The following is a 15,584-nucleotide window of genomic DNA, read 5'->3' as shown; positions in this document are numbered from 1 at the left end:
AGTATTTCTAACATCAGTATTGACATCCATGCTCACCCACAAAAACACACATAAATGAAAATTTTCATCTGTGCAAGGTGATTTCTTTCTCCAGTGGACTATCTGCCATTTGGGAGATCTTGTTTCTCATCGGGATCTTAACAGCGTTCCTCCTGCATTAATGAGTTGGTCAATCAAGCCTTACATCTTTGTGTTTCCACCTCTCTTTGTAAAAACAGCATTTCCAGTGGCTTTTGCTTTGGCTGAAATGCTGGAGAGGTTTATTTTTTGATAAAAAGTTATCTGGGATGGGATTTTCCTCTCAAAAATACATCCAAATTCCTCTTGACACATCAGAACCTTGTGTCTTAAAGTGCTTTGAGTTCCTGCAGGGTCTGCTTATCCTTCTTGGTGTCATCTCCTCTTCCCCACTTATGTGCCTTTCTCCCCAGGTGACACATACTCATGAGCCTCTTACAGATGCCTACCTCTTGCACTCTGCAGTAGACAGTCAGATTGTGATCTGCATTTGGTATAAGGTTATAGTTTGGTATATGGTTAATAGGTTATGGTATAAGGAAGGTGAAACAAGACACTGCAACTCAGGCAGTTTACAAGGTTGTGAATCAGATATGTAGCACACGGAAATGTCTTGAAACTTCAGAGCTGAAGTTTGAAGTCATTCAGAGAATTATTCTGTCATGTACAGGTTTGAGCTAGCCCTGCATGGAGATGGGCACTGTCAGACTGCTCCTGTGGCACCTGTTTGCAGGAGAAAGGAAGGGTTATTGATCTATAGTGGGAAGTTTTTGAGAAGCTTTCCATATATATTCACTCTTCCTTTCCACTTCTGAAAAAAATATTCCTCTAAACCTTGGCATTTCATCCAAGAATGTGGATGTATTTCACCCTCACAGGCTAATGCAGAAGGGGGCATTATGGTTGCAGCTACTACTAAAGCGTCTCTGACTTAAAGTTTTTGCCTGACTGCATCCAAAAATGACCAGTTCCTGACACGTAAACCTCCTTCTCCATTTACTGAATCTATTGAGAAGAGTAGAGTAGCATGTGGAGACCTTATTCTCTCATACAGTAATGAGATTTTGGTTTGACTTTGCTGCTGAGTTTGCTGATTAATAACTTTTGATCATCACAGGATGTACAAATATACTTCAAACCGTTTCAAGACCCGTGCAGAGCAAGAGGTGAAGAAAGCAGAGCACATGGCAAGGATAGGTGAGTCTTTGAGGTATGCATGCATACCTCATGGTTTTGTGGTAGCAAAGGAAAGGACTGAAAGAGGCTGCCTTGCTGGATATGACCTGAAATTGCTTGCTTCTTTGATCATTATGGTTGCTCAGGAAAGTCTTACAATGACTACAGATGACCTAGACTTACTGCAATGCAATGGAAGGAACATGTGTTGTTCCCTACAGCCACTTCCTCTAGGGAGTACGTGTACAGAGTGGCCCTTGGGGTGACAGCTGTCTGCCCTGGCTCCCTCTGAAGCCTGGCTAAGCTGCCGCCCTGTTACCCCGCAGTTCTGCTCTTGCCTTTTGCATATCGTTAGCTTTTGATTCTGTTCACATTCTGTTCCTTCCCTGTTGAGGTAGTTGTAAAAAAAAAAAGGTTTTTATTCTGTCACTTGATGTAAAGTGATTGATCTGGGTGTACAAGAGTGTCCTGGTTTGTGTCTTGGTTGCTTTTTCCCCCCTTCAAGACATATCTTTTGTCTATCTAGTCTTCCCTTACTATTAAGTCCTGTAGTCCTCAGGAGAAACACAATTTGACATTATTGGATATTCAACATACAGAAATTACATAAAGATATAAATAGAGCATATAACTTCATTAAATTTGCATGAATTTAACATACAAAGTGGTCTCTCTAACCCTGATGGGGCAATGCCGTAATGAAGGAGGAATCTTGTAAGTTGTAAGACATGCTGACCTATATCTTCTGGTAGGTTTCATAAATCAGTCAGATGCATGTGTCCTCTCTCTGTGTGTAAGAGCTGCTCTAGGCACATGTGCATGTGTGTGCAGGTCAGAGACGCAAGTGGTGGTGCCACGTTCAGCCTGTGCAGCATCATTAGGGCACCATGATTTTGACTCTACCCAAAGCAAAGCAACAAAATGAAATTGTATAAATTGCTGTTTCCTCTTCTTCCTTTATGAAGTACAACCTAAGCAGATTTTATCCTGTGCTTCAGTCCTCATAGATGAATTTATTTTTAAGATTGACTCCTATAGCCAAAGCAGGTGTGCAGCACACACTTGCATTGCCTTCAAGAAGGTGCAAATAGTGTGATTTAGAAAGGCTTCTTTCTTGCAGCAGTTCATGAGACCTTTATGATATTTAAAAGTTGAGCTTTAGTGTCTTGACACTGAAGAATACTGCCATTCAGTGTCTCAGTGCTGAGAACAGAAACCATTGGTATGGAAACATAAACTCATTTTCATCACCAAAGCTAATCCACTGCCTCTGCTGGTGAAGTGGGTGCTGAGCAAAAGCTTTGAACATGGTGGTGAAAACTCACGGCAGACCTCAGACTGTTTCCTGCAGGATCTGATCACAGGAAGCCTCCAGGACTAAAACATTCTTGTAGTGTTAACCTCAGCTTCAGTGACACAGATCTCATTGCTTCTAAGAAAATGAATTTAATCTGTAGCAACCAAGTCCTCTTGATCTGCTGTCTCAGCTGAGCTAACTACAGTTCCAGTGTGCCGTGACTGCCTGCCCGGGTTGTGTGGGAATCCATCATCTGCAGAACTGTACTGAGGGACTGATGAGTCTCTGGAAGTAGCTTGTGAGCTTGTTGAACTAAAACTTGCGATAACCAAAAAAATAGCCATGGGGGGAAGGAAAAAAAAAAGAGACGTATGGACAGCTGTGACTATAGGTGGCATGGCTTTGGCATATTGACAAAGAGCAATGGCTCAGGAGTGAAGACATACATATATTTAAGATGAAGAAAAGCCACTTTTCATTTTTTGGGAACTGACTTCCTGCCTTGCGATAAGCTGTAGCATCCAGATCCCTAAGTGAGCAGATGGACCAGGAAAAAAGTACCATTCCTGGGCAAGGTATCAGTGAAAGATCATCAGCTGTTTTCAGTGTCTTTCTGAACCAAGACTGGATACTGCATTGAGGCATCTGAGTGTTGCCATTGCCTTGTGTCAAGAAATCATCTTAAAAGGATTGAAAAGCAGACAAACGGAAGAGGTGAGGAGTTACATGGGTGTCCAATAGCGAAAGTCATTAACAGGCATGTTCTGCACTGGATGTTAGTCCGGAGCATTTTATTGTGTCCGGTGACTTGCTTGGCAGTACCATGAGTTTGCCAGTCTGTTGTCTTCTCAGAGAATGTGCACGTGGATTCCAGCTGCTGTGCGCAGCTTGTCCTGCATAGGGCATGCATTTTCACCCGTTGAGGCCTCAGACTGAAGTGTTCCTCAGCCATGCATTCTCAGTGTCATTGTGTTAATGGAGCGGGTTTGACCTGTGCCCTCATGGATCTCCGCTGTGTTCTTTTCTCTAGACATAGTTGCACTTAGCCCACCAATTTCTACTGTACAGGCTTTGATTTAAGTGGACCAAGTGTTCTAAGCAGTCTCCAAACTCCTGTGTTTTTGCATTTAGCCAAGCTGTCTCTTGACGATGAAGTCGGTCACACAGTGCAGTTCTGTGACTTGCTTGATCAGCTGCTGTGAACCTCAGAGCATGCTTCCGTGGGAATTAGTGCAACAACACTCAAATGTAACACTAGATAGAAAGGAAAAGTAATTTTTATTGTAATGGTCTAAGTAACTTGACTGTGGTGATTTGCATTCCTGTATTTGCACACACCAAAAATGTGCATTTCTGCAAGTACTGCTGACCACTGCGTGGAGGACAGTGCACACCATTTATCAACCACTGGCTACAGCCGCTGGATTCCTTCTGGCTGTCAAAGAAGTGCTGCTCTTTGGAGAGGTGCTTGGTAATCTCTGGGAGCCAAGTGCTGCCCTGTCATTCTCTTTCTTACCTCATCCTCCGTAAATCTTGCAAAGTTGCTCCTCCGCTGTTGTGTTTCCTTGATCTGGGTGTCTCACAGCTGCAGTTTGTCTCCCTCTTGGGAGAGCAGGGAGGGAGATGTCTCGCAGGGTGTGCTGCAACCACGCTGCTGCCCTTCTACTGTGGGAGTGCAGGCCTGCTGCTCGTCTTGATGTGACACATCCTTCAGCACGTACCAAATGCTATCAGCACAGGCCACTCCTTTAACCCATGCAAATTCATTTCTTCTAGTCATCTTGCACATAAACATTTCCATTCATACTTTATTTATACCAGTCTTTCTGTTAGAAATCTCTGCAGCTCATGGGGGCTGCGGTGTCGCTGCATCCTCTTTCAGAAATGTTCATCCTCGGAAGCGAGCACAGGGAGCATCACAGCAAGGTCAGTGCTGCATCTGCAGGTGGCAGCTGCAGTTCCGACTTTCCCTGCTGAAGCAGGTCATTATTTCTTAGTCCATTTTTGCCCCATGAACCTCATAGCCTGTGGGATGGAGGAAGATTTGAGGAAAAACTTTTTTTACTGTGAGGGTCACAGAGCACTGAACAGGCTGTCCAGGGAGGTTGTGGAGTCTCCTTCTCTGGAGACATTCAAAACCCGCCTGGATGTGTTCCTGTGTGACCTGGTCTGGGTGATCCTGCTCTGGCAGGGGTGTTGGACTGGGTGATCTTTGGAGGTCCCTTTCAACTCCTGATATTCTGTTATTCTGTGATTACCCACTCAACTGGTTCTTGTACAGGCTTCTGACCTGAAAGGGAATGTGAGAGGGTTGTAACCAGTGTGCTCTTACATGGAGAGCATGCAGGTGCAAGGTACATGGTGCTTATTTAACAAAGTGACTTGTGTCTCAATTTTAGGAAGGGATTTGCTGACTGAAAATTAAATTTATTTTAAGAATTAATCTTAAAGGGTGATGTGTACCTATTGCGAGGCAGTCTTGTTGGTAGTCTGAGAGAGAAGGGAAAAAGGGAGTTTCTCTTAAGTGGTAAACTTTATGCATGCAAAGATCAGGTGTAGTGGTAGGTTTTCAGGACACCTGTCCTGTTTCGTGTGTAGCATAGATTTGTCTTCTCCCAGGCAAAATTTAGCAATTATCAACTATAAAAGCATTTACGAGAGCAGTTCCTTTCCCTTCATCTTTGCAAGAAAATTACCTCTTTGTAACTCCTTTTCAAGCCTGAACCCAGTCTTTGTTTTTTGAGAGGCTTTCTCTGTGTTCACACTTCCAGGCAGAACAGGCAGGGCCACTTGCTGCCTTTCTCTTTCCAGTTCCTCACCAGCTTCCTCATGGATCCTTCCTTTAAACATGTTTTTGCAGAGTTTAGATCTGCTGTTATGTCAGTGTTGACTGAGAATTCTGAGCAACTTTAAGATGGCGTGTGGGTGGTGCCCTCTCACATACGAGGTTTCTTTTTGTTCTTTTTTGTGTTACCTTTGTACCCCTATACGTGTCAGTCCAGCAAAGGCTCTCTGGAAGTCGGTCTCCTCAAGTGAATGCCTTATGATATGCTGATGTATTGAATAGTTGACATCATCCTCCTTTTCCCTGTGCCTTTCAGCCGAAGAGAAGGCTCGTGAGGCAGAGAGCAAAGCCCGTGCCCTTGAGCTGCGCCTCGGAGGGGATCTCACACGGGAGTCCAGGGTGAGCCTTGTGCTTTGACAGCACATCATCTTGTAGGCACTGGGGGACGGTTCAGGGTGCTGGCTTTGGAGCTGTGCTGGGTGGTCAGCATCCAGCTGTAGCAGCCGGTGGGTAGGTTAAGCAGGTGGAGACTTCAGTGGGTGGTGAGTTGCCAGCAGCATTCAGGCAGCTCTGTGGTCTCATCACCACTGCACGCATTTCAATATCTACATGTGGTTTCCAACCTCAGTGGGGAGCGTACTGACGTTCCTCTGCCCCCACAACCTCCACCTTCTGCCCACATTCCCCTTCTCACTCCTGAGTGGGAAGGCAGTCCCCAGCCCAGTGCTTTTTTTGATGTTGGCCTCCACAGAAAAGGCCAGAGGAACATGAGGCATTTGAACAGAAGTAAAATTGGGTGCTTTTCAGCTGTTCCCCCTCCCTGCCTGTGCAGCTAGCTCCAAAGCATTTGGGCAGGGGGTTTTGGAGAGGGGCTGTTTGCTCCCTCCAAGTAGGGCTGTGGCTCTTGGTAGGGGCAAGGCTGAGACCCAGGCCACTGCTGGTGGGTGGAGGGCTTGCTGGGATGCCAGGCAGGTCAGGAAGTGACACCAGGTTGAAATCACTGTGCTTCCTTATTGGCATCTAATGGAAACAACTATATCCAAGTACCCTGGCTGTTTCCCTGTGCCTCCATTGGCTTCTGGTTTCAGTTACTTGAGATATTTGTTTGCATTTAGACATTTTTCTCCAAGTAACTGTATAGCTGCTTAAAGAACCCAGAAGCAAGTGCTGCCTTGAATGTAGAGGTGTGCTGATTGTTGCCCTCCACCGTTCATGATGTCTTTACATTTAAAATGTTTTTGAGATCTTGAAGGGGTCAAACAATCATAGAAGTGAGTTAATTTCATGAATTTCACAGCAGCAGTTTTACTGTGTAGTGCCTGTTTGCAGGTGATGCTACGTCAGGTCCAAAACTCTGCAATAACCATGCGCCGAGAGGCTGATGTCAAGAAGAGGATCAAGGATGCAAAGCAGCGGTGAGTGCAAGGTGGTTCTTATGAAAGCTACAGTGAAACGGCTGTGGGGGTTATAGAGATATTTTCTAAAAATTTGCTGAGTCCTGTTATAGTCAGTGCTGTAAAATCCCAAAACATTGTTGTAACTTAGCTCTGGTTGCAGTTAACATCACTATAGATGTACTCACAGGAACATTTCACTCGTTGTACACAGATTTTTTGCAAATTTGTCATATGCATTTCACAAATGAAGTTGAAACCAGAAACAAATGCTCTTAAAACAAATGCTGAGTCTGAGAAAGTTAGGGATTTGTAAATACTAAGTCTCTGTTCCCACCTAGTTGTTTTGCATGCTAGTTTACATGGCTGCTTAGTTCAGAACTATCCCAGACTTGTTGCCAGAGATAGATCTAATGCATCTTAAGATACTAAAAATAAATAAATAAATACAGTTTTAATTTAAAAGTGCTAGAGCTGTGGTCTGAAGAATGCAGAAACTCTTGGGAGAAGCTGCTTTCTTCAGCCTCTATGTACTTTTCCATGTACAGCTTGTCTTTTAATTCTTGGTTTTGATGACATCAGTGCACTAAGTAAGTTTTTGTGAAAGGTCTTCTGGCCTTCCTGCCAGTGGGCAAAATACTTTTTCCTTTTAAAAAACTGAACAACAAACAAAGAGCTTGGACAATCCAAGTTTGTTTGAAAATAGCTTCTTTATGTCCTTTGTTGACTAGTTGGGAATGAGAGATTACAAGTTTTCTTTAGCAGTTCTTTCTGTTTAAATCTAAGAAGGTTTGTAGGCCACAAAATGTAAACCAGCTGGTTTGGAAGAATACCCCAATTATAGATACACTAAAACATTATCTCTAGTTAGGTTTCAGATATGTGATGATGAGGAAAACAGGTGTATGTGACAGCTAAATGGCAGCAGAGGATAAGGCCTTTTGTCTGAATTTCTGTACAGATTGGGTCATGCATGTTCCTGCGTGAGAGCTGCCGGGTGCTCAGCAAGCTCTGGGCAGGAGTGCGACTTTCCCTGTGTCCCTGCATTTGTCCCCAGCGGTCAGAGACAGTTCAGAGGGTCAGGCTTTTCCACAAGCTTGTACTTTATCCAGAAAACCGAAGAAATACCTGAAAAATATGTACAATAGGAAATCTTCTGTACAAAACAACTTCTGTGGCCTCTCAGAAAACTCTTGAGTTGTAGAGAACACCCTGCAACAGTTTTCTGCTGTTTCTCTGTTCCTGGGTGCATCAATGAAAGAAATACTTTCTGGTTTCCAAAGCCTGTGTAAGGTCAGGTTATAAATCCAGCTTGTAGGGCAGATACTAATGTCTCAGTAATAAAATCCTGGGCTCATGGCCCACCACTTAATTTTTCATGGTTTGTGTGATAATTTGACTTCCTGTCCTCTCTGATAAAAATGAGGAGATGCCTTTCCTATTTTGTAGGTGAGTGCACGTTGTTACTTGAAATTTAAGGCTCAACATCATTCTCCAGAAGTTAGAAAAAGAAAATTAATCCCTGAGATGGGTGTTTTGCCACACCTACTCATGCTCTCATATCACAGTTGTCGACCTGGATAAACTGAGACCAAAAGGGTAATGTTCTAGCTCAGCTTCTATGTTGGCAGTGTTTAAAACACCTCTTGGCAAAGGTTTAGGTTTAAAATTACTGAAAGCTGCTATTCCAGGTGTTTTCCTAGTAAGTTATTTTAGTCATGTGTTTTAAAGGAAGGTGGGTTACAGAGTTCTTGTAAATCTGTGTGGGGAAGAGGATGGCTTTAAACAGAAAATGAACATGAAATGAATCTGTTTCAGGGATTTATTTTGAGGTGCTTGACTGTTAAGACAGACTTGCATCTTGCTTCTGCGTATTATTATTGTTCAGTGCTCATGTATGCACAACTCAGGTTCTTTTAGTATCTACTATTATTTAGTAGACAGTTCATTTTAAAGAATTCCACTATCTTCGACTAATCACTTAAGGAGAAGCCAAATTCCTAATTGGGATAAAGCACATAAGTGCTAAAGTTTGATGGAGCGGGGATGGAAATAAGGGAAGTAAAAAACAAGAAGGATGGGTAGGAGAGTAATACAGACTGGGCCTTACAATAGTTAAAAGTTTAGACCTCATGTTTGATGATATCTTCAGGCTGAAGCTGAGGATCCTCATTATGAAAAATCCTCAGCATGGATTTCATGGAAGCTGTGGAACCAACTTAATTTAGTCTGTTAAAGAGCAGTAGTTCTGTTTTGAGACACGGGGATTTTGTTTAATATATAATGCAAAGAGATCTAAATCTCCTTGAGGCTTTCTGCATTGCAGGAGATACAATTTGTGATAATCAAGCAGAGTCAGAAATCTGTATGTGCACACAAACATACTTGAGGCCAACTTTTGTTGTAGTCAACTTTTGTAGAAATCATGCAAATTGCTATCCTGTCATTTCCAGGAAAAATATTTCTGCCTGGGCTGTGTGTTGTATCTTCAGAGTAATAGCATTGTAAAACTTGTAATTACGAGAACTTTCCCAGAATCTGAATTTCAAGAGTGTAGATTCATATCAAAATCTTAATTTCCATGCTTTATCTAGCATAGAGATCTACATCTGGAAAAGACAAACCAAAATAGCATTGGAGAGGACCAGTCTGTACCTAACAGTACATTCATAAAACTAGTTAACTAGGTTTTTTGAACAAGCAGATCTGAAGTAAAAACCAGAATCTATTCCTGAAGCAAAAAACCTATCCAAATTGATAATTATATTATCTGAACAAATACTGTCCAGCCTAAACTGGTTGTCTGTATTGCAAAGTTTTCATGTTTTGTTCATGTTTAGCTGTAACCATGTGTTTACATATGTTTTAAGAAAATAGCAGACAACAGTACAGATGTTAGGAAACCCACAGTGCTCAAAGGTGCTGGGTTTTCATACCCTCTGTCCAGTGACAGCAAATAATTAGTTTTATTTTCAACGTCTCTGGGGCTTGGTTTCATTCTCTTACAGGGCACTGAAGGAACCCAAAGAACTGAATTTTATCTTTGGTGTGAATATTGAGCAGCGTGAATTGGATGGCATGTTCATTTATAACTGCAGTCGACTGATAAAGATGTATGAGAAGGTGGGCCCGCAGCTGGAGGGTGGCATGTGAGTTCCTGAAGATTTTTCAGCAATCTTATTGCTTAAGCCTGGCATGTTCCTATTTGTAACTAAGGCTGTGCATTGACCTTGTTTTGCATTAATAGTTCTTCACAAGCATGAGGCTGACTCATTTAGTCACCTCTTAGTTTGGATTCTGACAAATAATTTATATTTAATGGCAGAGAATGGTTGGGGTTGGAAGGGATCTTTGAAGGTCACCCAGTCCAACCCTCCTGTCAGAGCAGGATCACCCAGACCAGATCACACAGGAATGCATCCAGCGGTTTGAATGTCTCCAGAGAAGGAGACTCCACAACCTCTCTGGCAGCCTGTCCAGTGCTCTGTGACCCTCTCAGTACAGAAGTTTTTCCTTATGTTTGGGCTGAACTTCCTGTGTTCCAGAAATTGCCCGCTATTGCCTAGTATTTCCTTGGTTTCTTGGTAGAGTTCTCTACACTGATTTTGGTCATACCTGCAGCAGCATGAGGCTTTTGTGCTCATTGCTGGCATTTGGGGCTGATGAATAGTGGTAGCAATACTGCCTCATTCTAGGGACACGGAGAATATGTCTTGAAAGGAAATACAAATATTCAAGCCCACCTTTTTGCGTGCTGGCTTGAGTCTGGTTTAGAAAGCTGATAGATTAAAACCCCTACTGCTGCAGGAGTGGGTGAGTGAGTGTGTGTGTTACCTGCTATTTTCTATATTGTTTCTCTGAACAACAACCTTGTAGTATAATGATGTTTGTGACTGTGTGACCCTCTTTCAGGGCATGTGGTGGAGTGGTAGGTGTGGTGGATGTGCCTTATTTGGTTCTGGAGCCAACCCATAATAAACAAGACTTTGCTGATGCCAAAGAGTATCGACATCTGCTGAAGGCCATGGGAGATCATTTGGCTCAGTATTGGAAGGATGTTGCTATAGGTAATGAAGCTTCACAGTTACCAGGGCCTGGAAGGGGGAAATGGTGGCTGGAAGGCAACTAAGGGGGAGGGCAGCCAGGGGTACAGGTGGTGATTTTTGTGGTAATGGCTCCATACTGAGCAGGGGTTTGTTTGTTTTCCAGCTCAGAGAGGTATCATCAAGTTCTGGGATGAGTTCGGTTACTTGTCAGCAAACTGGAACCAGCCTCCATCCAGTGAACTGCGCTACAAACGCCGAAGAGCCATGGAGATCCCTACCACAATTCAGTGCGGTGCGTCCCACCAGGCTGTGATTAGGAGGCTGGCCCTCCCTGGGGGAGTGGGGAGGGACGCCTTGCTGCTAAATGGGTAGGAGATCTGAGATGAGGTTTGCTATCATTATCCTCTTGTAGAGCTTGTCAGAGTTGCCTTTGTCTGCACTTGGTGGTACACTTGAACACCTTGGCATGAGGTTCCTTTCCTATGAGATTTACTAACTGCAGTGTTCTTCAGGTGCCCTTACAGAACGGGGCAGATGTGGCCAGTAGCGGTGTTGAGGATGAGCTTAGACATGTCAGATGTACTGGAACTGGCTAACCACCCATCCCAACACTAGAATAAGATCTGAAACTTCTCCGTAGGCAATGGAAAGTGGCCAATTAATTTGTATTCTGATGCACTGGCCTGCTAATCTGTACTAGGTGCAAGCACAGACTCTGCACCTCTAAACAGCTCTGGCTAAGCTCTTACTGGGGTAAAGGAGATCTCAAAAACCCACTTTTGTTTCTTATTAGAGGGACACCAAACTCCCTCAACCTCATCTTCCCTGTGGGACTTGGAGATGAGGATGTAATAAGGAACGTGAGGCCAATCTTGTGGAATTGCTTTCTTTTAGGCTCTCTTGCCTTGACAGTTTTCTCAGTCCTTTACAAGTTCCTCCCAAAGAGGAGGAGATTTCCTGTCATTCTTGTTCTCTGCTGTTGACATCCTTCCAGAACCTGATTTAAGAACATTTGCATTTTCTTGGCAAAACTTGATTTTTTTTAAGCTGTTGATTTCCTGGAAGGCCCAACAACGCTGTGGAAGCCAAATCTGTCTTCCTGGTTAATCTAAAATTTATTAGTTAGTTATAAATAGATAAATAAATGCTCCAGAGGGCTGGAGAACCTCTCCTATGAAGAGAGACTGAGAGAGTTGAGGTTGTTCAGCCTGGAGACGAGAAGGCTCTGGAGAGACGTTGGAGTGGCCTTCCAGTACTTAAAGGGACCTACTGGAAAGCTGGGGAGGGAATTTTTACAAGGGCATAGAGTGATAGGACGAGGGCAAATGGCTTTAAACTGGAAGAGGGTAGATTTAGGCTAGACATTAGGCAGAAATTCTTTACTGTGAGACTGGTGAGACACTGGCCCAGGTTTCCCAGAGAAGCTGTGGATGCTCCCTCCCTGGCAGTGTCCAAGGCCAGGTTGGACGGGGCTTTGAGCAGCCTGGGCTGGTGGAGGTGTCCCTGCCCATGGCAGGGGTTGAACTGAGGGAGCTTTAAGGTCCCTTCCAACCCAAACCATGCTGTGATTCTATGATTTTATTTATTTTTAGTGGATAAATCTTTGACTTGTTTTGTGTTGATGTCAGTAAGGGACAGCCTGACTTCATAGATGAGCAATGATTTCAGGACTGGCTGTTCCATTTGGTTTGTACATGCTGTCATCGCAGCAGTGAGCGTGAGATCCTCTAGTATTGATGATGCCAGGCTTCATCAGATAGTTGTTATGGATGCCTTGTACAAGATCTGAGATCCTTCTCCAAGCATTTTGTGAGCGTGAAGCAAGAATTGACTCAGTATATCCTGTGACTCTCTCACTTTTTTTTTTTCTTTTTGTGTGTGTGTGTTTTTTGGTTTTTTTGGGGTTTTTTTGGTGGGTTTTCTTTTGTTGGTTTTTTTTGGTGTCAGATGCACTTTGGGAATTTATGTGGTCCTTGGGTGTTAAATGGGCTTGAGAAGTGCTATCAAAAAAAATTATTTTGTGGCTCAGGCTGTATATTTCTGACCTGCAAAGTGTTTGTCTAACAGATGTATGTCTGAAATGGCGGACTCTCCCATTCCAGCTGAGTTCAGTGGAGAAGAATTACCCTGATAGCTGGGTATGCTCTATGAACCCTGATCCTGAACAAGACAGGTAAGAATCAGTCCATATAAAGACTTTTCTGCAGCATGCCTTATCTGTGCTTTTTTTTTTTTTCTGGTCATCTGTTCTTTGAGAACAACTGCAGGGATAGGCAGTTACTCTGTACCTTTAAGCTATGCTTACAGTCTGAAAAAGGTAGTGATGATGTCTGTATTTGGAGCTTACACATTGGTGGGCATCTGTGCAATACAGAGATTGCAGAGTGCACCCTCAGCAAGGTGACAAGTGACACCAAACTGGGGGGAGTGACTGATATGCCAGAGGGACCTGGACAGGCTGGAGAAATGCGCTAACAGGAGTCTCATGAGGTTCAGCCAGGAGAAGTGCAAAGTCCTGCCCTGGGAAGGAACAACCCCAGGCACTAGTACGTGCTGTCCAGCCTGGAGCAGAGAGCGAGCTCAGGAGGATCGCATCAATGTATATAAAAACCTGAAGGCAGGCTGCAAAGAGGACAGAGCATGGCTTTTCTCAGTAGTGCCCAATGGCAGGACCAGAGGCCTTGGGCACAAACCATAGCACAGTACGCTCCCTCCGAACATCATGAAATAATTTTTCACTATGGGGGTGACTGAGCCCTGGCACAGGGTGCCCAGGGAGGTTGTGCAGTCTCCATCCTTGGAGATATTCCAGGACATGATCCTGGACAACCAGTTCCAGGTGGCCCTGCCTGAGCAGGTGGTTGGACCACCTGACCTCCAGAGACCCTTCCAGCTTCAACCAGTGATTTGGTGAAATTAAGTTCCTTAATGGTTTTTCTGCACTGCCACTGGAAATGTGATTGTAGCTTTAGTTTATGCATGTTAATTTTCATGTAGGGACCATAGACAGCAATTGAAGATAAGCACAGACTGGAAGCAGTATGTGTTCAGTGGGGTCTTTGCAGTTGTCCTTACGATTGCTACTATAGTTGCAGCGCCTTAGACAAGCAAACTGCAGCAACACCTGAGTTGCAGTGAGCCCAAGAATGACATTTTGCACACTGGAGGGAGCAACACATCGATTCATTTACCAGCAATGTGTTTCACAGTTATAAAATTCAAGTAGAATCTAGTAATTTATTTGAGGAAAATTATTGCTCCGGGGTGCTGCTTCTCTGTGGCAAGAGACACTGCTAGAAGTTGATTCTTGTCTTTGTTGTATAACAAGGGAAGCTCAGCTTTAATTCAGGTGCCTTGGCTCAGTGCTTCAAGACAAAGGGAACGAATCCAGGTGGTAACTCTTAATTGGAATAAAAAAATTAACATCTGTGGCTGAAAAGGGTGCAAAGAAGTATTGATGTTGATATTTGATATTTGGAAAGTACTGATTTTCTGGCTTCTTCCTTTTGGTACCTGTCATTGGAAGAATATGGATGCTAACTTCTGTGTTGCTCCATGCGTTTGTGCCCTAGTGCGGAGCTATGAAGAGTGTTGTGCTGAGGATGACCTCCGACTAAACTGTTGGGGCAGGGCTGAATCTGCAAGCTCAAGCAGAGGCTGCCCCACTTCCAGCCTCTCAGATGGAAGCAATAGCAAGGCTGGTGATGTGTTGCTGGAAGACGCACACACAAACACAGATAGAACACGTGTGTATCCACGTCTGGACATGCAAATCAACACAGGCAGACACACGCAGTACTTGTGCAAACTGCACCAACAGCCTTGTCCTTTTCCCTCTTGGCTGATCAGGAGAAAGGATCAGTAGTGGAAATATCTGTGTCTGTATCTGGCCCCTGGGTGCTGTCCCTGTGGTTACTGGCACTGGGATAGATGAGCCCCGGGGCCTGCAGACCTGCTCACGTGGACACAGGTAACACATACACACTACAGACCTCCCAGGGTCTCACCCTGGGCATGCTCTTCATCCCGTAGCAGATCTGGTTCCTTTGTCTTCCCAGGTGCCTGCTGCCTAGAGGCACCGACAGCTCTGCCTGCACCACCCTATCCATCTCCAGCAGTTGGACAGGACTCCCCAGTTCCTCCAGTAGTCAGCTCCTGCAGGCTTACCCTTAGACACTCCCTCTGCTTGGTCCCAGGCCACCTCCTTGCTGGCTCATCCAGTCCAACATTTGCTCTGAATCACACATTCATGCGCACACCTGCAATCCCTGCAGCTGGTGGCACCCAGGCACATGGGCCCCTGTGACCAGTGGTCCTACTCCAGATGCTGGCACTCAAACCCCTATACACGCACGCATGTGCAGAATAGAGCCCTTTGCCCAGTTAGAAATGGGTTTGAGTACAAAGTTAAGTGTAGTGACACCACCTGTTTATGTACAACTGGCCCTTTTGAGCCTTTTATTTCTCTGTTTACCCATGTTTGTTCCTCCCCAAATCATCTCAGTCCCTTCCTTTACCTACTTTTGGTTCCTCCCATCAGTCCAAAAGATGCTTTGAGTTGCTGCTTCCATTGACTGGACACTGGGGCTGAGGCTGCCATGGGACAGCCCCACCAGGAGCCTAGATGGGTTATCTGTACCTCTTGAGTACCTCATTTGCATTCCCTGAGCTGTGTTTGGGCCTCTGATGTTGTGGAAATGGGCCTTGGATGGGCTGGTGGCTCCTAGTATAGCATTGGGAGCAGCCAGGGAAGGGTCTTACCTAGGTTGCCCCATTTGCCATTGTCTTTGTGCTCTTTTGCGTGTATGCAGATGAGCTGCTTTATCATGTAACCTAACAAGAATCACAGAATCACAGAACATTAGGGA

At 44.4% G+C, this 15,584-nt stretch overlaps 1 protein-coding gene across 1 annotated transcript; it reads left to right on the top strand.

Annotated features, from left to right (window-relative positions):
• Positions 1 to 1,136: 1,136 nt before the first annotated feature.
• On the top strand, positions 1,137 to 12,904 carry LOC104543216 (MORC family CW-type zinc finger protein 2-like). The gene is made up of 7 exons (XM_010187770.1): positions 1,137 to 1,215; positions 5,593 to 5,675; positions 6,606 to 6,691; positions 9,679 to 9,819; positions 10,583 to 10,737; positions 10,880 to 11,008; positions 12,784 to 12,904. Exons 1-7 carry the CDS (start codon positions 1,137 to 1,139, stop codon positions 12,891 to 12,893), a joined length of 783 nt encoding a protein of 260 aa, XP_010186072.1. The 3' UTR covers positions 12,894 to 12,904.
• Positions 12,905 to 15,584: the final 2,680 nt, after the last annotated feature.

Source organism: Mesitornis unicolor, unplaced genomic scaffold, assembly GCF_000695765.1.
Source record: "Mesitornis unicolor isolate BGI_N332 unplaced genomic scaffold, ASM69576v1 scaffold11847, whole genome shotgun sequence".
In the NCBI taxonomy this organism is placed as follows: Eukaryota; Metazoa; Chordata; class Aves; order Mesitornithiformes; family Mesitornithidae; genus Mesitornis; species Mesitornis unicolor.
Note: the sequence above shows the minus strand (reverse complement) of the source record. Positions and strands in the feature narration are given on the sequence as shown.